Source organism: Rhincodon typus, chromosome 1 (assembly GCF_021869965.1).
Source record: "Rhincodon typus isolate 14 chromosome 1, sRhiTyp1.1, whole genome shotgun sequence".
Classification (NCBI taxonomy): Eukaryota; Metazoa; Chordata; class Chondrichthyes; order Orectolobiformes; family Rhincodontidae; genus Rhincodon; species Rhincodon typus.
Genome location: NC_063332.1, coordinates 113,439,207 through 113,463,959, shown reverse-complemented (window position 1 = coordinate 113,463,959; position 24,753 = coordinate 113,439,207). Strand labels below are relative to the sequence as shown.

Here is a 24,753-nt window from a genome sequence, read left to right as displayed (position 1 = left end):
ACACAATCTTCCCTTCCTCACCTACTGACCCTACTGAACCACCTGCCTTCATTCATGCTCCAACTTATTGACCTGTCCCTTCTCCCTACCTGGTTTACATTTGTCTCTCCCTTTCCAACTCCACCAATGTATTGTAAGTACTGTAAATTTTTACATGCTGTATCATCCTCACATTTTAACCTTGCCTGCCTCTGCTTCCTCCAAACTCACCGTACCTCACTCTCCAAACTACCTTTACCCCTCTATTACCTCCAAATTCTGCCTTTCCCTTTTGACTTCCAGTGTTTCAGTTGTTCCTTAGCCTGAATCTGATTATTCTTGACACTTTATCCCCAGCCTGATCTGAAGACTACACTTGAATCTTAACTTCTAATGATCACGTGTAACTTGCTATTTTCCTTCACATCACTGCCAGAAATGTTTCCAAATATAAAACTCCTTTGATTATATCATTAATATACAAATTATGTTCAATAGCTTATGTGCACAGGTATTTCACTTTTTTGCATGGAAGCAAAATGGACAACATGTAATTATATTGTATTTGTAATTCTTATATATTGTATTTAGTTTCTCCCTTCATTTCACATCTTACGGCTGCTTTGCATGTATTGCAGAGAAATTCTTGTATATGCATACCTACGTTTCTGCTTATTGAATTTCTGTATTTTTTAATTTTATTATAGAAAATACAAAATGAAAGAATGGTATATTTTAAAATGGGCAGAATGGATTATCTAAATTTAGTCTCCAGGTATTCAAAATATCTAATTAACCATGCCATATCTGAAGCAATGAATTTCTGCTGACAAAGTTTGTAATCTCGCTATTGATGCATTCCCTCCTAATATCTGCCCCTCATGCTCCTGCAAGTCACTCACTTAATTGAAGCACAGTGTTCATCTGAAGAACTTTTAGGATCTTTATCCGAACTTTTGATACCTTAAACTGCCTCACTACATCACCTGCTTCTGATGTTGTCAGTCTATATTCTGATAAAACTGTAAATGCATATTTAATCTCCAGATTCTACTTCCTCCCCCTATCGTATCTCATTGATCATTCCATTTTTGCTGATGCACTGTGCGCGCAGATGTACTGCATACTATGCTTGCTACTGTGCAACCTCTGAAGCTAAGCTACAAGCTATCACCAACATCCTCATCAAGGCATATGAGAGCACGGGTTTTACACTAAAAATTCTACCTTTGCCACACTGTACTTCAAAGGCACCTTCAAAGGATCTTCGGATAAGTGCAGCATCCCTATTGACACCTAGGAAGCCCTGACACAAGACCACCCAAAGTGAGAAAGTATCTGGGAAGAATCTGTACTCCTCGAGTCTCATTCTGTCAACACAACTTCACTTTGTTGGCAGTGTGAGAGAGAGAGAAAAAAAGTGTCATATCTGAGCTGTCCACCCTCCCATTACCCCCAACCACCACCTATTGCATGTATGTCATACTTTGGACTATTGAGTCACCCGAGAACTCAGTTAGGGTATGGGACTGCCTAAGAAGAAGGATTCATGCATACGTTTAAATCTTTTCATGGTCTTGCCTTTCCTAACCCTGTAATTTTTTTCAAATTTACAATTCTCATCCAGAACTTGCTGTTTCTCCAACTCTGGTCTCCAGTGGCGCTCCATCCTAGATGATTTTGCCATTGGAAGCTTTACCTTCAGCTAGCTTGGACATAATGTTATAGAATTGCTTTGCTAAGTCCCTCACTTTAGGACAGTTCCTAAAACTCACCTTTTAAATGAGCTGTTATTTGTCTATCCTAATATCTTTGACTCAGTGCCCATTTCTGTTTTGCTATCTGGTGGAGCACATGGGTATTTCTTTCCCTATTAAAGGCATTGTATAAGAGTAAGTAGTTATAATTGTTTTAAAATGCGTTCCAGTCCAATTTTCCTCTATGCCATAGCCTTACTTCTTCTGAAGAGTATATTTGTTCTTGATTCACTGTGAGTAACTCCTGGGAAGCACACTAGTAATAAATTGAACATTTTGATTCTGCATGTGTTTTCTATTAACTTTCCCATTTTTAAATTTCTTTTTTTTAACATTTCAGATGGAAAACATCAAGGCACATTACACTACAGTTTTCATACTTTTATCAAGTTTCTGCAACACTGCCACTAACAGGGTGTAATTATGGAATGATAGGTTTCAGTTGGCATTTTTTTGTTCATGGAATATGGCCATCCTTGACTAGGCTAGTACTTATTGCCCATCCTTAATTGCCCAGAGAATGGTTAGGAATCAGCCACATTGCTACATTTATGTAGGCCAGGCCAGGCCAGGTAAGGATGATCGAGGGGAAGATAGGACGAGGTATCTGAGAGCTGACGCTTAGCCTCTGCAATGTAGAGGTCAATTTGCCAGACTACAACAGCACCACCCTTGTTAGTAGGCTTAATAACAAAGACAGGGTTGGATCTAAGCGTACGGAGTACAGTCAGTTCGGAGGAAGATATGTTGGATTGCGTGAGTCGGGGTTGATGGGAGTTGGGGGTGTCAGAGAAATTGAGGCGACCAATGTCACGTCGACAGTTCTCAATGAGCAGATCAAATGCAGGTAAAGGTCAGAGGGAAGGGTCCAGGTGGAGCGAGAGTGTTGGAACTGGTCATGGGGGGTCTGTTATTCCAGAATTCCTATCAGAAACTTTAACTGATACACACACAAATATAATTAGAAACCAGAAAAACCACATTATAGTATATGAATTGCTCTACTGTACAATTTTTGAAACATTATTCTTTTAAATAAAGAATATATAGTGTTAAAAATAAATTGTATAGACATTTAAGGACCTTTGTATGTGGTTTAAATGCAAAAGGATTACACTAGTTCAAATTGTTGTGTATAGTTTTAGACTGGTTTTGAAGTTGAGGATCTCCTCAATAGATAAATGTCCTTGGGAGTTTACATCTCCTTTTTATTTTAATGTACTTCAGGTGTCAGCAAGAATTATACAAACCTAATGCGTGTCCCAATCATTCTCTCAGGTTTCCAGTTAATGAAGGTAAAGTTTGTTCTATTTTTTGTACTCAAACTGTATATTGCATAACTGTTAGTCATGGTCTTTTATGATGTAGTTTGTGAATTGTAAGTAGGAGGATTTACAACTATTAGACAATGTTTAAAAAGTTTAATATGTTGACAGTCAAATTCCAAACACAGGTTAACAAAATTGCAATTGGGGGTGATCTTACAATTTCTCTCCAATGTTCCTGAGTGTTTATTCTAATTGTGATTGATATTGGAATAGAGGTATACAATATCCCTTTTTCATAATTCTGTCCATTCATTGTTGCACTCGTTGATTCTTACTACATTTATCAACTTAGTTTGGATGTATTTAAATTTATTTTATCTGACATATGCTACTGTTGGTGGTTAATAAGTGCCTATTATTTCCAAAGAATAAAAAAGAAAATTTGTCTTGCATGAATAATTAAAAAAAAACTCTTATTGAAACTTTTAGATCTTTCTTTCAGTCACTGAAGAACCACCAGTTCTTTTTGAAATTGTATCTTATGCTCATGTTATTGGACAATGTTTGAATAGCTTTTTAAGATGTTACAGTCATAACATTTTGAGCACAAAAGATTTTAAGGCTATTTATTCCTATGCCATTAAACAATTTGCTTTAACTTCTTTTCACTCTTCAGTTCTTTTTTTCTTTATGGCAATTTATCTAATACCCTTTCAAGCATTTGGATTGACTCAGTAACCAACTTAAATCATGGTGTATTTTTTTGGGTGGAGGTGCAATTCTAACCTAACCCTGCATGCTTATTATTAAAGTTACTACCAACCATTGGAAATGATCATTCCTAACATTGGGTACTTTGTCTTCCCTTTCTTTATCCACCTCTGCACAGTATTTGCAGTGCTATTTATCAACTCTTTTATAACTGCATCTTTATCCCTGGTATCATCCGAGTAAAACTGGTTACTGAAGGCAAATACCCTTCTGATAGTGAGGTATCCAGTCCTTCATTTATTTTTACATTTTGTGACCTTGTATGTTAAATCTAACATCCCATATCTGGAACCACCCAGAGCATATATATTAGACTTGGTGTTATGTAATGTGACAGAATTGATGAATGATCTCAGAACAAAGGCACCTCTAGTTAGCAGCCACCATATGATTGAATTTTACATCCAGGTTGTAAGGAAGACTAAGACTAGCATTTTAAATTTCAATAAGAGCCACTATGTGGGACTGAAAGCTCAGTGAGCTGGAGTGAACCGTGATAACTAGGCTAAGAGATATATCAACAGAGAGAGTGTCAGACATTTAAGGTTGATATTTCAGAATGATTGAAATAAGAATATTCCTTAGACAAAGAAAATATTCTAAGGGGAGGGCACTCCATCCATGGTTAACTGAAGAAAGTATTGAAGCAGTAAACTTATGTAAAGATGAGTAGCAAACCAGATGATTGGCCAGAATGTAAAGAATGGCAGAGAATGTCTAATAGGATAATCAGGAAGAGAAAATTAGATTGAGAGGAGGTTAGCCAGAAATGGAGGGGAAAAAAAGTGATGGCAATACCACAGGTATTTAAAAAGGAAAATACTAGGTAATGTAAGTGCTTGTTCTGCAGAAAACGAGAATGGGAAGTTAATGGTAGTTAATAAAGAAATGGATGAAATTACCAAGTATTTTGCTTCTGCTTTCAATATAAAGGATACAAAAAGCATTCCAGTAATGGCTGTAAATCATGACGTGGAATTGAGAAAAGAACTTGGTCAAATTGCAGTCAACAGGGAAGCAAGTACTGAACAAACTGATGGAACTGTGGGCTAACAGGTCGCTGGGTCCTGATAAACTTTAACCAGTGGACTTCAAAGTAGTGGCTGATAGGTAGTTGATGTGTGGGTGTTAATCCTCTAAAAATTTGCCTTATTTCTGGAAAGTTTGCAACAGACTGGAAAGTAGTAAGTAGAAATCCACAGTTCAAGGAGGGAGAAGGCAACAAACAATCAGTTGGACAGTTTGCTTGATATCTCTTGTCGGGAAGGTGTTAGAAATGGTCATTAATGAGGAAATAGCTGCACCTTCAAAAACAGTCAAGGTGGGACTAGTTTAGTTTGGGATTATGTTTGGCATGGACTGGTTAGACCGAAGGGTCTGTTTCTGTGCTGTGTGGTTCTGATTGTGTTCTATATCCTCATCTAAATCGTTTAGTCCAGCAGCTTCTAAAACACAACTGCCTCCAGCCCAAAGCCCAATCATAGCCAGCTCATACTTTTTCTCTCTTTTTCAACATTCTTTGTGGTTGGCTAGCCAGCACCAGATCTCCCTTGATTGACCAATTCAACATTTCATCAGTTGCTGGTCTCAACATATCAATATCTCAGTGCTAAATCGCCTACAGTTCTTTGAGCTATAATTAACCTGCATTATCTTTCCAGGGCAGTTCCCAGCAGCAAACATCAACGTTTGTGTTCTTTCTTTTTTAAAATAAGCTGTGTTCAAAGTTCAGTTCTCAACTGCAACTCAGTCACAAATCAAAGATGAGAAAAATAAAAGAAAAAACCGTGATGGTTTCAACAAAAGAAGGTGGTATTATCATGTTGTTAGGCAGCATTAAAGCAGCAGTAACCTGGTCCATTTGGGTTCTGTTGGGTTTGCTTTTCTTTCAGGCCTCATCACAGCCTAAGTCTCAATGTAGACAAAATTGTTGGCCTCGTGGTATTATCTCTAGATTACTAATCCAGAGAACCAGGTATTGTTCTGGCAATCTGTGTTTGAATTTCACCATGGCAGCTGATGTTCAATTCAATAAAAATCTGGAATTGAGTCTAATGATGACAATGAAACCAATGCTGATTGTCAGGAAAAAAAAAAACCCACCTGGATCACTAATATCCTTTAGGGAAGAAAACTGCTGTCGACCTGGTCTGGTCTGCATGTGATTCCAGATTCTTAGCAATGTGGTTGACTTTTAACTGCCCTCTGGGCTTTTGGGAATGGGCAATAGATGGGCCTAGCCAATGATATCCATATCTGTTGAACAAATATTTAAAACAAAAGCTGCATGTAAGAGGGGGATGTGAAAATGATTGCCCTTAACAACAAGACAGCATTTGACCAAGACATCAAGGAGTCCTGGCAAAATTGAAGTCCATGGAAATAGAGGAAAACCCTTCACTGGTTGGAGTCATAGCTTGTACATTGGCAGATGATTGTTATTGTGAAGGCCAGCCTTCTCAGTTCCAGGACATCACTGCAGGTGTTTTTCAGGGTGGTCTCCTAGATCCAAAAATCTTCAGTTGTTTCATTAATGATCTTAGTTCATATGGTTGCAAATGGGGATGTGCACTGATGATTACATGAAGTTAGTACCATTTACAACTCAGATACTGAATCAATCTGTGCCAAAATGTAGTAATGCCTAGATAACATTCAGGCTTGGACTAATAACTGCCATAAAAATTTTAACTGATGACCCCTCCAACAAGAGAATCTATCCATTTCCTTTTGACATTCAGTGGCGTTGCAGAATCCCACATTCTCAAATGATAGCTATAAGAACAAGTTAGATGCTGGAAATTATGGCCAGTAACTCATCTCCTGACTCCTCAAAGCCTGTTCACCAAGAGGCACAAGTCAGGAGTGTGATGAAATGTTCTTCACTTGTCTGGATGAATACAGGTTCAACAACACATAAAGGTCAACACCATTTTGAACATTCACTCCCTCCACCATCAACACAAGGTGGCAGCAGTGTACACCATCTCCAGGCTGCACTGTAGCAAGTCCCCAAGGCTCAATCATCTTCTTTCAAATCTGCATCCTCTACCTCCTAGAATGACAAGGCCAGAATTCATGTGGGAACAGCATTACCTGAAAGTTCCCTTCCAAGTCATGCCTTAGACTTGGAACTGTATCATTCTTTCACTGTTATGGGATCAGCATCCTGGACCAAAACCCTTCTGATCAGCACTGTGGGTGTAGTGTACCATATGTAATGCAGTGGCTCAATCAGGTGACTTACCACCACCTCCCACGGATATTTGGGGATGGATAGCTTTGTTAAATGTGCCTACATTCCAACAAGAATAATAAACAGCCAAGTCCATATTGAATTTTCAATATTTTCCATATTGAATGTGTATATATGTTGGGCAAAAAATGTCCTTACGCTTTGCTCCTTTTTTAAAAAGATTACACACTAGGCATAAATGTGGCCAATGACATTTGTTGGAAGAACTTGCATTTTTACCATTTTGCATTAACAACAAAACTAAGAGCATTAAGACAAGTCTCCTGGCCCTGATGCAATGCATCCCAGGGTACTAAAAGAGGTGATGGGGGAAATAGCAAATGCACTAGTAATTATTTACCAAAATTCACTGGACTCTGGGGTGGTTCCTGCAGATTGGAAAACATCCCATGTGACGCCACTGTTTAAAAAAGGAAGTAGACAAAAAGCAGGTAACTTATAGCCAGTTAGCTTAACTTCGGTAGTGGGGAAAATGCTTGAATCTATCATTAAGGAAGAAATAGCAAGACATCTGGATATAAATTGTCCCATTGGGAACGCCCACCATGGGTTCATGAAGGGTAGGTCATGTTTAACTAATTTGGTGGAATTCTTTGCATGGTGGACAATGGGGAACCTGTGGATGTGGTGTATCTGGATTTCCAGAAGGCATTTGACAAGGTGCCACACCAAAGGCTGCTACATAAGATAAAGTTGCACGGTATTACAGGTAATGTATTGGCATGGATAGAGGATTGGTTGACCAGTAGAAAGCAAAGAGTAGGGGTAAATGGGTGTTTTTCTAGTTGGCGGTCAGTGGCTAGTGGTGTGCCTCAGGGATCAGTGTTGGGACCTCAATTGTTTATAATTTACATAGATGATTTGGAGTTGGGGACTAAAAGAGGTGGTGTGGTGTGTCAAAATTTGCAGATTACACTAAGATGACTGGTAGAGCAAAGTGTGCAGAAGACACTGAAAGTCTGCAGAGGGATATAGATAGTCTAAGTGAGTGGGCAAAGGTCTGGCATACAATGTTGATAAGTGTGAGGTCATTTATTTTGATAGGAATAACAGCAAAATGGACTATGTTTTAAATGGTAAAAAATTGCAGCACGCTGCTGTGCAAAGGGACTTGGGTGTCCTTGTGCATGAATCGCTGAAGGTGGGATTGCAGGTGCAGCAGGTGATTAAAAAGGCAAATGGAATTTTGTCTGCCATTGCTCGAGGGATGGAGTTTAAAAACAGGGAGGCTATGCTGCAGCTGTATAGGGTCCTGGTGAGGCCACACCTGGAGGACTGTGTGCAGTTTTGGTCTCCTTACTTGAGAAGAGATATACTAGCATTGGAGGGGGTGCAGAGGAGATTCACTCGGTTGATTCCAGAGTTGAGAGGGTTGGATTATGAGGAGAGACTGAATAGACTCATTGGATTATACTCATTGGAATTCAGAAGAATGAGGGGAGATCTTACAGAAACATATAAAATTATGAAGGGAATAGATAAAGTGGAGGCAGGGAGGTTGTTTCCGCTAGCAGGTGAAACTAGGACTAGAGGGCATTGCCTCAAAATAAAGTGAAGCAGATGTAGGACTGAGGTCAGGAGGAACTTCTTCACCCAAAGGGTTGTGAATCTGTGGAATTCCCTGCCCAGTGAAGTGGTTGAAGCTACCTCACTGTTTTTAAGGCAAGGCTAGATAAATTTTTGAAAGGTAAAGGAATTAAGGGTTATGGTGAGCGGGCGGGTAAGTGGAGCTGAGTCTCAAAGATCAGCCATGATCTTATTAAATGGCGGAGCAGGCTCGAGGGGTCAGATGGCCTACTCCTGCTCCTAGTTCTTATGTTCTTATTATGGACCAAATTGGTCACAACTGTACTTCAAAGAAAAATTAAATCATGTTATAAATATATATTTATTTTACAATACAAAGGCTTAAGTCCAAAGGACTGTAGAGTGCAATTGATAAAGCAAAGGGTTTTTTTTAAGGCCAACATTAATTTATTTTGGATGTACAATTTTCTCATACAAATTGAAGGACTTACTTAAAACGTTTGCTATACTGAAACCTCTGACACATGCTTTATTCTGACTAGCTGTTGTGATATGCCATAATTTTTCCTTTGGGGCAAGAAACAGATTAACATCCCCTTGTAAATTATACATTTAGCTTCTATCATACTCACTCCTGACATATGATTATTTTAGCGGTTATCTGAGCAGCAGAACACATTTCCTTATTCAAAATTGTTTGCTGCTTTTAGCCATGCATGGTTATCCATGTCAGTAGAAGAGGAAAATAACATGTCTATTTATAAAGGGTGGAATTCAATGTACAGCCATCTTGGCATTAGATGTGGAGGGCATGGGGTTTGCCAAAGTGCTGCATTTTTTTTTTCTAATCAGCGCTGGCAGGGCTCTGCTGCCTCCATCAGTTGGCTATATACGATTGCTTTTGATTAAAATCTATATTAATATGCCAATACCCTTCTTAAATTGTAATTGTTCACTAACTGGTTGAAAATTTTACACTAATAAGAGTGAATAATGCTGATCTTTCAAAGCTTCTCTGAATACTTTCAGAAAACTTAGGACTAAAGGCCTAGAAAAAAAATTGGACAACGATCAACTGGTTAGTTGATTTCTACATTATGATTGATGTGGATGGGGTAACTGGTTTGAGTTATTAATGGACTTGTATTGTCTGTAAACTGCACTGCATGCAAACTATTAGCTGAAGTTAACTTGAAAAACAGGCAGTTGTTCTTGTCCGGATAGATTATATCTCAACTTGACTTTTTTTTTAAAAAATTGATTAGTAATTGAGGGTAGTTTATCTTAAGTTATTTGTGAGTGAATACACTAAATTATTGGCAAAGGATCAATGCTGTTTGCATCATGTCTTATGTTCGCCAAGTTACTGCATTCCCATTGCAAAATCTCTATGGCACTTGTATTCTATTTCTGTGATGACCGGGAATGTACTCATGCTTTGGTATTCTGTCAAGTAAATGTTCACTAACATAAATCTAGCCTGTAACGTAATGCTCAAGTGGTCTCTGTCCGCAAAAATGACCCTGAGCTTCCTGCCATTTCAACACAGTGTTCCCTGGCCAACACCTCTGTCTTGGGCTTGTTACACTGCTCCAGCAAAGCTCTGCTCAAGCTGGAAGAACAACACCTCAGTTTCTGCTTGGGAGCCCTGCAATCTTCTGGACTCCATATCAAGTTCAATAATTTTAGGGCCTGAGCACCACCTCCCATGTCCTTACCCCAGACCGTGCACACCAGGCCTTGTCATCACTTGGGCTGCTCCCACAAACAATACATTGTCAGTGACTAACAGTCTCCATTAGCAACTATTCATTCTCTGAGGCTGATCTTTACTTATTCCTTTGTTTTTATCTCTCGCTGTGCTTCACCTTCATCTATCGTTTACTTCTACCTCCCCCCTCCCCCCCAACCCCACCCCTTCTCTAGCAAGAAAAAAACAACCTTTCACTAGCTGCAAACAGCCCTGAAGACTGGACCTGAAATATTAACTCTGCTTTCTCTTCAGATTTGCTGCCAGACCTGCTGAGTTTTTCCAGCAGTTCCTGTTTGCATTTCGAAAGCATGTGATTGAGCAACTAAAACTATTCATCTGATTTCAGCTAATCAAATGTGCCATTTGTTACTGTATTTAATTTAAAACCTTGACAGATCCATACATCTCGTACAGATAATAGAGCCGTGTTTTTTGCACGGCTAATAGTTGAAAAGAAGTTAGAGAAAATAGAATTGTAGAATGGTTACAACACACAAAAAGATCATCCTGGCCCATCAATCTGTGCCAGGTCTTTGCACGATAACTCCATTGTCCTTTCCCTGGCAACACTGCAGATTTTTCTCTTCAGATAATTACCGAATTCCCCTTTGAAACCCAAAATTGAATCTGCTTCCGCTAAACTCTCAGGCGTTGCATTCCAGATCCTAATCACATACTATGTGAAAATGTTTCTCCTCATGTTGCCTTTGGATCTAAACTTCAATGCACTTACATTCCTACACAATATGTGAACAATCTAGAATGTTTAATAAGAAAATGAAATAGTCATTATTTAAAGAAATGAAAAACATAAATTATCATCTGTTTAAGAGTAGGTTTGTCAGAAAAAGAATTTTAACATTGACAGTTTTTCTCCTGTTATTATTCTCATCTTCACTAATGTGTGATTATTGCTGGAGATGGTTTCATGTTTATTCTCCAATTTGGATAGACAGTTGTTACTAATTAAAAACTGAAAGAACTGCAAACGCTGTAAATCAAAGACAAGCAGAAATTCCTGGAGAAGCTTAGCAGGTTTGGCAGCATCTGTGAAGAGAAATCAGAGTTTAACATTTTGGGTCCGGTTCTGAGGAAGAGTCACCGGACCGAAACGATAACTCTGATTTCTCTTCACAGATGCTGCCAGATCTGTTGACCTTTTCCAGCAACTTCTGTTTTTGTTTCAGTTATTAAGGCATGGTTATACAGAACCTCCTCAAATAGAACATTAAGATGATTGAAACCAATTTTTTGGCGTACGCTGTAAATTGTGTTCCTTTGCTATTAGTTCATCCACTAACCTAACCACTTTCTCAGGCCAAAGTAGATTATGAGAAATCTATAAGGTTTTGGAGTAGATTTGTAGCTCGGGTTGTGGGTGTTGAGGGTGGTTGGCTCGCCGAGCTGGTTTGTTGTTCCGCAGACATTTCATTACCCTGCTGGGTAACATCAGTGCAGCCTCCGATGAAGCATCGGTGTGTTTTCCCGCCTGGTTTTTAAACTATGGGGTCCGTTGAGCTGGATTGCCTCATTTCCGGTTTTCCTTTGTAGTGGAGTGTGTATGGGGTCGAGTTCTGTGTGTTTATTGATGGCTTTCTTCGTGGAGTACCAGGCTTCTAGGAATTCCCGTGCCTGTCTCTGCTTAGCTTGTCCCAGTCGAATTGGTGGTCCTCCTTATCCATGTGGATTGAGATGAGTGAGTATTGGTTGTGCCTTTTTGTAGCTCACTCATCTCAATCCATGTGGATAAGGAGAACCAACAATTCAACTGGGACAACTCCAAAATCCTGGGACAAGCTAAGCAGAGACAGGCACGGGAATTCCTAGAAGCCTGGTACTCCACGAAGAAAGCCATCAATAAACACGCAGAACTCGACCCCATATACACTCCACTACGAAGGAAAACTGGAAGTGAAGCAATCCAGCTCAACTGACCCCAGAGTTTAAAAACCAGGCGGGAAAACACACCGACGCTTCATCGGAGGCTGCACTGATGATGTTACCCAGCAGGGTAATGAAATGTCTGCGGAACAACAAACCAGCTCGGCGAGCCAACCAACCTCAAGATTGAGAAGGTTGAGCATTCTGTATGACTCTAAGCAGACAGAACTTCAGTCCTTACGTCACAAAAACCTGTTTCCACCTTTGCAACATCTATGCATCAGCTTTCATCGCTAGACGTTATAGCCACACGTAACTCGGTTCATTTTTCCTGCTGCTTTCCTTAGCAACCTTTTCATCTTTCAGTTTTTCAAAACTTTGACCAAAGCATTTTCTGTCATCATGTCACACAGGGAAGCCTGTTTGCCCATTTCTTTCCACCCTATATTTAATGATCGACATTCATCAGTAAGGTGATGGGAAGTGCTGTCAGTTTGCACTTAAAACAGTAATAACCTGATTATTGATGCTCAGTTTGGGTTCTGCCAGTGCTATGTGTCTTTTGACCTCATTATGGCCTTGATCCAAACAAGAAATAAAGAGCTGAACTCCAGAGAGAAGCTAAGAGTGACTGCACTTGATGTGAATGCCCTATTTTATTTCAATGTGGTATCAAGGAGCGCTGGCAAAATTGCAGTGTGCGTTCTAAGAAGAGCTATAACGGAATTGGGGGGGGAACTCTTCACTGTTTGGAGTCTTATCCGACACAGAGGAAAGTGGTTTTGATTGATAGAGGCCAATTATTTGAGTCCTGGGGCATTGCGGTGGGAGTTTCTCAAGATAGTATCCTAGGCACAAAATCTTTAGCCGCTTCCTTTAATGACTTTCTTTCCATCATACAATCAGAAGTGGGTCTTTGCTGATGATTACAGATTCCTCAGTTATTGAAGCAGTTCATGTCTATTTGCAAAAATCAGGACCTGGCTGATAACTGATGAGGAACATTTGTGCCAACAAGTGCCAAACAATGACTATTTCCAATAAAACAGAATCTATCCATCTCCCCTTTACAATCTATATCATTGCCATCATTAAATCCCCAATATCAGCATCCTGGGGTTACACTGAACAGAACTAGGTCAGCCATATGGATATAGTAGCTACAAGAGTAGATCAGTGACTCTGAAATCTGTAGTAAGAAACTCACCATTTCGACTCCCCAAAGCCCGACTACCATCTACAAAGCCCACATCAGGAGTGCAATAGAGTGCTCTTTGCGTTCTGATTGAGTGCATTTCCAATAGTCAAGAACCTAGTACAAAGTAACATGCTTATTCGGCACCTCATCCATTATCTTAATTCTTCCACAGCATAGTGGCAGCATACTATTTACAAGATGCACTGCAGCAGCTTGTCATGGCTCCTTCGGCACCTTCCAAATCCACAAACTCTGTCAAAGATCTAGAAAGACAAATGCAGGAGACCCACTGAAAGATCACCACCTGAAAATTCCCCTCTTAATCACATTCCATGCTGACTTGGAACCATATTGTTCTGCATCATTGTTGCTGGATCAAGATCCTTGGCATTGTTGGTGAATGCAGGCCTGATGAATTGCAGCAGTTCAAGAAAATGCCTCATCGCCACCTTCACAAGATAATAAGGAGAAACAGCAACTGCTTAATTGTTCACTTTCATTAAGTAATAAAACTAAGTAATGAAAGTCTTCTTCCCACTGCATTGTATTAAAATCGTTATTTCTATCTTGATGTTGCTCCATTGCCTTGTCCAGTATTAATTCTGCAACGCCTCCAGGCTTGGTTATTTGTCTGTATCTTACCGTTGCCTATCTAGGGCCCTTTTTATACAACACTCTATCTCTTGCCCTATGACAAGGCAGAGGGTTGGTGCAGATCCTATGGGCCCAATGACTGAAAATTGGTAGGATAGTAAATAGCAAGGAAGATGGCTGTAAAATGCAGCTAGATATCTACAGATTGTTCAGGTGTGTAGAGCAAATGGAATTCAACCTGGAAAAGTGAAATAATTAATTTGAAGTGGGCTAATGAGGTAAGGGATTGCATAGTAACTGGTGGGACTCTGGAAAATACTTCCAGGGAAATCGGTAAGGGAATCGAGGGTAAAATAAATTAAAAAACTGTGGACAGTGGAAATCAAACCAAACAAAATTGCTGGCGAAACTCTGGCAACATTTGTGGAGAGAAAGCAGAATTAACATTTCAGGTCCAGTGACCCTTCAGAACTGAGGATTACAGAGATAGGGCAGGAAAGCAAAATTGAGGATTATTAATTCAGCCATGATGTCCTTGAATAGCTGAGTATGCTCAATGTGCTGAATGGGTAACTTTTGCTCCTGCTTGTTATTGTCTTTGGACTCTATTGTGCATATACACAGTTCCTAGAAATTAAAGGGCTAATTAATGAAGCATTCTGTGCTATAAATAATTGATCAGTGCATACTAGTGTATATTTTAAAGTCTTTATAGTTCATTCGCATGATACTTAATTGCTGAATTCTGGAGCATTTTATTAACACCAACTAGTTGCAAAGAAAAGAGCAATTAATCCAATCAGCATTGAGAAAAATTAAGTGACTGTTAATCACCACCAGTATGAAATCTCACTTCACGAGATTAGCTATGTTGTAATCTAGGTCAATACTTTTGAAACTACAGATATAAATCTCTCATTAGTAACTATCACATGATGTTGACATGATTCATTCCCTGTGCCCTGTCACAACCCCTTCATTAGGAATGTCTCTATTTATGCCTTTGTTAACTTACTACAAGTATTGTGCACCTCCTTTGCTGTCACAGTTTATTTAATTTGTCAATATTCCTGATTCCATTCTCACTGTCCACTAGTTTGTGTCCTCCCTAGTACCTCATTCTTAAGATCATTGTTTTCAAATTACTCCCTTATCCTTAATCTACTTAAAAATTAAGTGTAACTTTAAAGGAAAATTTGACTAACCTTGTTATATATTAATGAATTTTGATCAGTTGTACGGAAAATTAAAGTTTTTTTTTCTTTTGCTAATTTTCAGTTTTTGTTAATAACTTTGGTTTAGATTATCTGTGTGTTGATCACTTTTTCCTTGAGGTTATTTTGAAAGTAAATGATTCTGTCAAAATATGACTGAAATATTTAAAAAAATTCCATTTATAGTGTATCTTGTTTCAGACACTCAAAAGTGCTTCACGTATGACAAATTCCTTTGACATGCAGTCACTGTAGTTTTTGAAATAGCGTGGAATCAAATGCTGCACTCTTGAGATCATCCTGTGTCTGGTACATTGAGATATGTCGATGAGCTTTACTGCAGCTGTCCTTGTGGCAAGTGTGTCATGAAAAGGGAATCTGGTTGCTGCAGACTGTATTGCATAGTGGCTGTGTTCGGGGGTTAATAAATCCAAAATGATGATTAATGTACCTCGTTAAGCTTGCTGTTTAACTTCTTAATTCAGATCAATAATTTCAATTTAGCCCAAATAACGTACTTTAATTTGTAGGCCATTTTTTAGCCACTAAAAATAAATTGAATGAGAATATTAATCCCTGGAATTACTGTTTTCAAATCTTTTACATTTTATCTTTTTTATAATTGACTACCAGGCGGGAATAGGTTGACTGTTTAGTAGTTCTTCCATCACTACGTAAAAGTTATATTTTGTAATGAAAGTAATTTCTTCACTTTTAAAAATGAAACAATTTGAGTTAGAGTAGTATACTTTGCTGCTGTATCATGACTGACACTTTTAAAGCATTATTCAGATTCTCTATTTTGCAGACTGGGTGACTGCTTTGCAGAACATCTACGTTCTGCTCGCAAAAAAGACCGAGCTACCAGAAATTTCTGATGAAGGGTCTAGGCCCGAAACGTCAGCCTTTCTGCTCCTATGATGCTGCTTGGCCTGCTGTGTTCATCCAGCTCTGCACCTTGTTGTCTCGGATTCTCCAGCATCTGCAGTTCCTACTATCTCTGAGCTACCTGTTGCCTGCCACTTTAACACACTGCCCTGTTCCCTGGCCAACATCTGTCCCTGGCTTGCTGCAGTGTTCTAGTGAAGCTCAACGCAAGCTGGAAGAACACCTCATTTTCCGCTTGGGGACCCTGCAGTCCTCCAGATCAATATAGAGTTCAATAATTTTAGGGCCTAAACTCTCCAATGTCCTAAACCCCTACCCCACACACCATGCCTTGTTATCACATAGCCTGCCATTACGCACTATTGTTAGTCACTAATCCCCATTAACAGCTATTCACCCTCCTAGCTAGATCGTTATCAACTCCTTTGTTTGTCCAACTGCTCTTCTCTCTCTTTGGGCTCTATTCTTTATCCTATCGTTTACTCCCTGCCCCATTCCCCTCCCTGTTTTCTGCATAGAAACCAACATTTTCCCAGCTACTATCATTTCTGAGGAAGGGTCACCCGACCTGAAACGTTAACTCTGATTTTTTTTTCTTCACAGATGCTGCCAGACCTGCTGAGCTTTTTCAGCAACTTCTTTTTTTGTTCCTGATTTACAGTGTCCACAGTTCTTTCGGTTTTTATGAATGACCCATATATAGACATAGTAGACGTATGTGAAAACGACGCGTTGGAGGAACTCAGCAGGTCCGGTAGCATCTGTGGAGAGAGAAGCAGAGTTAATGTTTTGAGCCTGGTATGACCTCATAATTGAAAAGAATTGGAAAATTATTTTTGTTGTATGCTGTAGGTAGAAGGAGAGGAGCAAGTGGAACAGATTGTAAGGGTACTCAAAGCCAAAGACCAAAGGAGTTGCTAATAGGGGTAAAGTGAAGATAGAGGTGTAAAAATGGATGTAAATGAAGTTGTGAAAAGGAGAAAATGTGTCTGCACTATTGAGAGCAAAGTCAACAAAACACAGCTGTGTATGTGTGCATTGGAAGTGTGGGTGGAGAGGAGTGGGGGGGCATGGAGGATACAGAGGTCATGCTCTGAAATTGTGAAATTTAATATTGAGTCCTGGAGGCTGTAAGATGTCTGCAGGAAATGAGAAGGTGTTCCTGTAATTTGCAGTGTGCTTAACTGGGACACTATAGCAAGCTCAGGACAGAAATGTTTGCCGCGAGGAAAATGGTTTATTGAAATGGCAAACAACTGGAAGACTAGAGTGGAGGTGTTTCTGAAAGCAATCACCCAATCTGCATTTGTTCTTGCCACTGTAAAGCATACCGCATTGTGAGCAGCAAATACAGCAGACTGCATTGAAAAAAGTACAAGTAAGACAACGCTTTACGTAGATGTGTTTGGGGCTGAGGACAGTGAGGAGGTGAATGAGTAGGTGATACACCTTCCACAATTGCTGACATGGGCAAGTGAGGAATTGTTAGGAGTGCTGGAGGAGTGAATCAGTGTCCCATGCAAACATTGCTATCCTGGGCCTGCTGCTGTGTTCCAGTGAAGCACAATACAAGCTGGGAGAGCAACACCTCTTTCCCATTGTAGCACCTTACAGCCTCTTTAATTTAGTTTTAAATTTCACAACTTCAGAGGATGACCTCTGTATCCTACTGTTCTGTTAAATCCTCCAACACCCACCACTCCTCAGAAGCCACCCCAACCCCATCTAACACACAGCTGTCTTTTTTTGTCTTGTTGACTTTGTCAGCAGAGCAGACCCATTTTCTCCTTTTCGTATCTTCCGTTACACCTCTTACATTTCTATCTTTCCTTCACCACCATTAGCAACCCTTTGTACAGGTGCTCATAAGCAGAGACAGCCTGTTCCACTTGCTTCTCTACTGCCTCTGTCTGCAGCATAAAACAAAAACACAATTTTCCAGCCCCTTTCAGTTCTGAAGATCCAATTGGACTCAACACATTAATTCAATTCCTGTCTCCACAGATACTGCCATACTGGATTTCTCCAGCACTTTCTGCTTTTATTTTCAATTTCCAGCATCCGCAGTACTTTGCTTTTGATATAGGAGACATGTATCTACTGTAGTACCTGAATTATTAAGGTTTCGGAATGTGCTGCATGGAATGCTCTGTAGGCTTAAAAAAAAAATTCACAAATGAAATGTAAGAAATCATTTTTATGGTTTTGTAGTTTTTGCTACATTGTAAATTGAGATTGGATGGAAGCACGCTGAAATTACATATTGTGTAGTTTTGTTTATAAGCTTTGTTTAGCTGAGTGCCTATTCTCCTCCCACCTCCTGAAAATTGCCATCCACAATCATAAAACTCTTATTGCAACTATAGACAGGTATGAATGATGGAACAGGTTTTTCCTGTTTGTTGCACTTCAGCTTAGACCATTCTTTTTCAGCCTGAAATGATGAGGATTTGGTCTCTGGTATATATGGCATTCTTGGATGGAAAAATATATTTTAAGGATTGTATGATTTAAGATAATTTAAAATAACATGTAAACAAGAATACTCTATTTTCGGTTGTTGATTTTTCCTAATTAGTATTAGAAATGTACAGAATGTATACCAAGTGTTAGATGGTTTTAATCAACCTGTTCAAGCATGTTATGATTCACCTCTGGATCAGATGTGACTTAAACCTAGGCCTTTTAGCCCAGAGGTCGGGCTGCTACCAACACACTGCAAAAGCGCTGTAAACCAAATGTTGGCCTTGGAGGAATAATCCCATTGTAACTTATTGAGTCAGTGGTTTCACACTTAAATGCCATTTTTGAGGTAAGTTCCATTGTCAGTGGACACAAAACAGAAATTGCTGGAAAAGCTCAACAGGTCTAGCAGCATCTGTGAAGGAAAGAAGAAGGGCTAACGTTTCGGGTCTGGTAACCCTTCCTCAGAACACCGGACCCGAAACATTAGCCCTTCTTTCCTTCACAGATGCTGCCAGACCTGCTGAGCTTTTCCAGCAATTTCTGTTTTGTTTCCTGATTTACAGCATCCGCTGTTCTTTTGTTTTTTATTCCACTGTCAGTGGTGCTGACTTTGTTTTAAGTAATAAACTTAGGCACCACCTCCACTCAGATGAGTAATTGGATAAGATCCCATAGATTATAGGAATTCTGTCTATCCTGGAGAAAGCTTACGCTGCAAAGATATCCAATCGTTTATCTAAGTGCTATTTGAGGAGGGTTTATATGTTTGGCTGATGCTTTTCTTACTTTAAGGGCATTCATTTTTATAATGTACTTCATTGAGTAGGTAGCATTTTGGAATGCCGAGATAATGAAAGGTGATATAAAGACATGAAGATTTTCAGCACAAAAAGTCCATTGTGATTGTAATAACTTTATAACAGTACTGCTTAGACACAAGTATTATCTATTGTCCATTTCTGTCAAGATGCCAAGGAGATTTACTAGAATGATTCCAGGGATGAAGGCTTTTAGCTACAATGTTAAAGAAGATGAGGCTGCTTCCTTTGACGCAAAGGAACTTGAGTGAAGGCTTGCTAGAAATGTACAATACTGTACCCTGTTTAGGTAAAGTAGACAAAACCTGTCTGGTTTAATTACGAGTCAGTTGTAGTCCCTAGTGGGGGAATGTAGTGATTGTAAAGCCATTGAATGATATAGGGTGATGATTAGGTTTGAGATAATCATTGTCCAGCACTTAGGTGGCAATAACATTTGCACCAGCTATCAGTCCTAGCTTATATGTTGTCTTGGTGTTTCTGCATATGGACACAAACTGCATCAGTATCTGAGGAGTGGTGACTGGTGATGAATTGTGCAATCATCAGACATTCATATAATGGAGGGAAAACCTTTGAAACAGCTGAAGAATATTGGCCTAGGACAGAAACCCTGCAGTGACATCCTTGGACTGAAATGATGGACTGCCAATAACTGCAGCCATCTTTCTTTGTGCCAGATATGATTCTAAACAGTGGATTCTAATTCCAAGGATCTAGTTCAACATTGTTGTGGTCTTGAGTGCTACTACCCATTTTTCAGGGCAGTAAGTACTAAGTGCAGCCTTGCGTTGTTGATGTTGCCTATATTGTTGACCAAATTATTTGTAAAAACAACCTGATTTGGAATGTCTGTAGCTTGATTCCTTCAAACTGAGAAGATTTGACAGGACAAAATCGAGATGTTTAAAGTGATAAAAGGAATAGTCAAGATTAAGCTTTTTTTTGAAAACGAAGATATTGATGATTATGATAACTATTAGATGCATCAAAAGATTAACAAAACTCTGCAGAGGATCAATTGTAATATGGCATGTAATTTTCTGCAAGTGCTGATGTATGCAAATTGGGGCCTACTAATAGCCCACATGGTGTATGCAAATTTCCCATTCTGAGACATGAATGCATTCATATTCTGCAAAATGTAATTTTTAATTATCTTTCATTCCTATAAGGAGTGTAGTTAGTCTATGCTTTTACAAATTATTTTTCATCTCTTCACAATCCATATTATCAATTGTTTTCTCAGCGATGAGCATTATACATTGGTATAGATGTAATTTCAGAATGTTTCTAAATAGCCAGAATAGATCATGTAATATTTATTATATAAGACTGCACTGAGTAAGAACTAGACATTATTTGAAGTTGCATTTATGTGAACTAACAAAATAGCTTTTACTCCTTTTCAATCACAGTTGAAATGCAGAACAAGGAGTCGAAACAAAGAGATGAGATTGTTGAAGGACTTAACATGCAGAGGTAATTGATGTTGCAATAAATTCAAGTAAGAATTCCATTTCAAATATTTATGGAGAGTCTTCTTTCCTTTATAGGAATACTTTGTAAATGCTATGGAAGAATTTTAACTTGCATTATTAATTTATCTTCATTTTTAGATCGCAGTTTGGTATGGATAGGCTCACTAAAGGCCAAGCCTCACCTTTGGTAGAAAGATCCTGGAAATCTGCTCCCCTCCCTAAGCAAAATACACAGTTCCATGAGTCATCAGGAATGTACTTGCAAAACCACAGGTTCTGTAAGAATGATCCAAATCCACTACAACAACAATTGAAACAAGCACCCACAGACAAACCTGTTCCAAATATTTCAGCCAAGTCCAACAACGAAGATATATCTGTGCCACAAGATCATGTATTTCCTAGTAAAGATTTCAAGAAGATTGTTTATGGAAAAAATTCTGGTTACAATTTTCCAATGTCACTGGATTCTGCAGATCATTGGATTCCTCCCCATTTACAGCATATGGAAATAAACGCAGTAACACCACCAACTGGATCACTAGTACATTTGCATCCAGCTAGTCGATCCTCTGAGAAATCTCAGCTTGATCAATGCCTGCTGTCTGAGGGCCTAAGCTCATATCATGGTTGTGAAAAGAGAGAAAATTTCCTAGAATCTACCCGTCAAGAAAGGTCATCATCACCACCACCTTTGCCTCCAAAAATGTATAATCGGAGAGCCCCATCCAATTTGGACAGCAGTGCCTTAAGTGTTAAATCAATGGATGAGCTAAGAGAGCAAAAGGAAAATGTTTCTATTTTGACAAAAGTGGCTACATGTGTAAAATCCAGGTTTATGGATGATGCAACAGTGCCTCTGAATGAGGTTCCAAGAAGGATTTCTGATCAAGGACAGATTTCAAGTTCTGCTGAAAAATCTAATCATGAGGCGTATGTGCCTGATGATTCTGCAGTGTTTGCAACCAGTGCTCCTTCGGTAGGACTAGATAAACACGTTGCTCCAACAACCTATTTTTCTGTGGATTATTGCATGACTGATACTTACAGACTCAAATACCATGGGAGACCTAAACTCTTCTTTGCAGATTTGAAATCTAGTGAATCACAGCAGGGAGCAGAAAATCCCTTTCAAGGCAAGTTGGATTTGAAAATTTAAACTAGTTGAACCACTGATTAAGTATTATCCTTGAAATAATAACACTAGTTTCTCAAGTAATGTTCAATCTGCACAGTACTTCCAATGTTTTAAAGACACTCGTGTATAACCTGAGTATAAACATGCTGGAGAGTCTCCATTTTTACTAATTGTGTAAATAGAAACACTAGACACAACTATTAATTTTGTAGATTCCATAGATTATAAGTAAAGCACGTCCAATAAAATAATTTTAGAATAAATGATGGAAGATCCAATATCTCTGATGTTCAAAAGCCTTCTAAATATAAATTATTGTAGGTGTATTAAGGGATCTCTCCTATATCTCATATGGTAACAATAAATTGTATTTACAGGAACATTATCAAACAAAAATGGGCATTAAGCCATTTAAAGAAATATTCCATTATCCAAAGAATGGACAAAGGTGTAGATTTCAAAGAGTAGCTTCAGAGATGCAGAACTGTTTAGGGAGAGATTTCTAGAACAGGAGACCCAAGCAGCTGTCTGTCATTGGTGGAATGGTTGAAATCAGGGTCATGCAACAGGCTGGAGTTGGTGAAGTACCAAGATCTCAAAAGGTTTTAGGGGTGGATGGGATTATGAAAATAGGAAGGTGCAAGTTCATAAAGGGATTTGAAAATGGAGATGCAAATTCTGAAATCAAATTGATATTGAACTGAGCTAGCATAGCTTGGTGAGCACAGGTCTTGCTGGGTTAATGTGAATATGGTCAATAGAGATTTAGATTAGTTCAGTTTTATGGAAGGTGGAAGAGTGGAGACTGGCCATGACCCCATTGGAATTGTTGAATCCTGAGGTAACAAAGATGTGAATGAAGATGTTCTCAGATAATCTGAGGAAGAAATGATTGTTATTTTAGAGCTACAAGTCAGCAGTTTTGGTGATGGAGCAGATGTGGCTAGAGGTTCATCCCACAACCAAAAAGGATGATATTTTGCAATAAATGCTCTGGTTTCATCTGTATTGTATTGTATTGTATTGTATTGTATTGTATTATATTCTATTGTTTTGTTTTGTTCCATTTGTTTCCATACTTCATATTTTACCATATTTGAATAAAATATAATATTTTACATCCAGCCGATAATATTCTATAAGTTCTGAACATTTCTTCATGCAGGTTCATCTGTGACTACATCTCAAATGATTCCTAGCCCTGGAAAAGGAAATTCTCATTCATAATTGGTACTGTGAAACACCACTAGGTATTTCCCAAGAGCTTAGCATTGTACAATTTAATTATGCTGTTATATTCAGTTCCTGTTGTTGAATATAGTTATGTATGTGAACAAGGGTACAGATTCTGGATGAAAAACAAGTATTTTTAAACACCAAGGGCAGTCACTAGGAATTTTTTTTGCCAGGATGGATGTTTGAGGCCATTACACTGTATTTGTTCAGTAAATAAATGACTTGGACAATAGGTAAACAGTGGAAATGATTTTCTGAGGAATGAGATTATTTGTAAATCACAAGACAACTTTTTCAGAAAAGACCATCTTCACTTGGACTTAACTTTTGGTCAGGTTTTTGGAAAGTGTTTATCATGTCTTAAGCCATAAACATCAAGATCGTTTATACCCTGCCTCCTAAGTAAAAGTAGGAGAGAAGTGCTTATAAACACCTACAGTCGAGGTACCCACATTTGGACTTAAAATACTTCCATTATAATCACACAATGCTTCTGTGCTGATGTACCATATCCGACTTAAGAGTTTGGAAGGCAGCTTCACCTTAGGCCTGTTCCAGTAGTGCTCTGACTCAGTTGTTTTCAATGGTGCTGTGACCTTTGACATCAATGTAGTAGAAAAAATGTTTATTTCAGTGATTTGTTAAACAGCGTATGTTCAGTTTTATTTACTCCACGTGAAAATGAATTGCATGGTTATTAGGTACATCTATCACTAAATTGTTATTGACTACTTAGTGGCTGATCCTCTAGCATTAGGATGAGACAGTTTACCAGAGAAGGTTTACCAGATTGATATGAAAATCCCTCCATCCCAGAATCAGAGGTTGAGTAGGTTGGGCTTACAATCATTTTAATATCTCCGCTAAAAGACAACTAATCTGGTAGGAGTCCAAAACTAGAGGGCATAAGGTGAGAGGAGAAAGATATAGAAGGGACTTTACAGGCAACTTTTTCACACATACGGTGGTACGTACATGGAATGAGCTGCCAGAGGAAGTGGTGGAGGTTGGTACGATTACAACATTTAAAAGGTATCTGGATGGGTATATGAATGCTGGCAAACGGAACTAGATTTATGTAGGATATATGGTTGGCATGGACACATTGGACTGAAGGATCTGTTTCTGTGCTATATTTCTCTGACTCTGAGTGCTGGCCTCCACTACAGTGGTATGCCACCTTGAATTTTATGCTCATGTCCTAGAGTCAGAAATCAACCAGAAGTAAGAATGCTAGCAATTGACAGAATAGCTGCTATAAGATAAAGGGTTCACATTTACACTTGTCCAGTATTAACTAGATTCAACTTTAAATGCTTCTAAAATAGTATATTATATAAAATTGTCAAGACTTGTACTAATATAACAGTCATAGTTCCTTCAGAAACAAAAATGGAGATTGCTGGAAAAGCGCACCAGGTCTGGCAGCACCTGTGGAGAGAAATCAGTTAACATTTTTGGTCAAGTGACTACAATGGTAGCTGTTAAGATTTTTCAATTAACTACAAATACAAGACAAGTTAGTCAG

At 38.8% G+C, this 24,753-nt stretch overlaps 1 protein-coding gene across 5 annotated transcripts in view; it reads left to right on the top strand.

The window, feature by feature from the left end:
* LOC109938235 (inactive ubiquitin carboxyl-terminal hydrolase 53) overlaps nt 1–24,753 on the top strand; it is an 84,570-nt gene that overhangs the window by 55,713 nt on the left and 4,104 nt on the right. For 4 of the 5 annotated variants that reach the window (XM_048596850.1, XM_020536681.2, XM_048596841.1 and 1 more), the window contains 4 exons: nt 2,964–3,031; nt 20,789–20,852; nt 20,990–21,987; nt 23,155–23,239. In XM_048596850.1, coding sequence (XP_048452807.1) covers nt 2,964–3,031; nt 20,789–20,852; nt 20,990–21,987; nt 23,155–23,216 — 1,192 coding nt within the window. In that variant the 3' untranslated portion in view covers nt 23,217–23,239. The remainder of the gene's footprint in view (nt 1–2,963; nt 3,032–20,788; nt 20,853–20,989; nt 21,988–23,154; nt 23,240–24,753) is intronic. The other variant, XM_048596833.1, reaches the window with a different exon arrangement.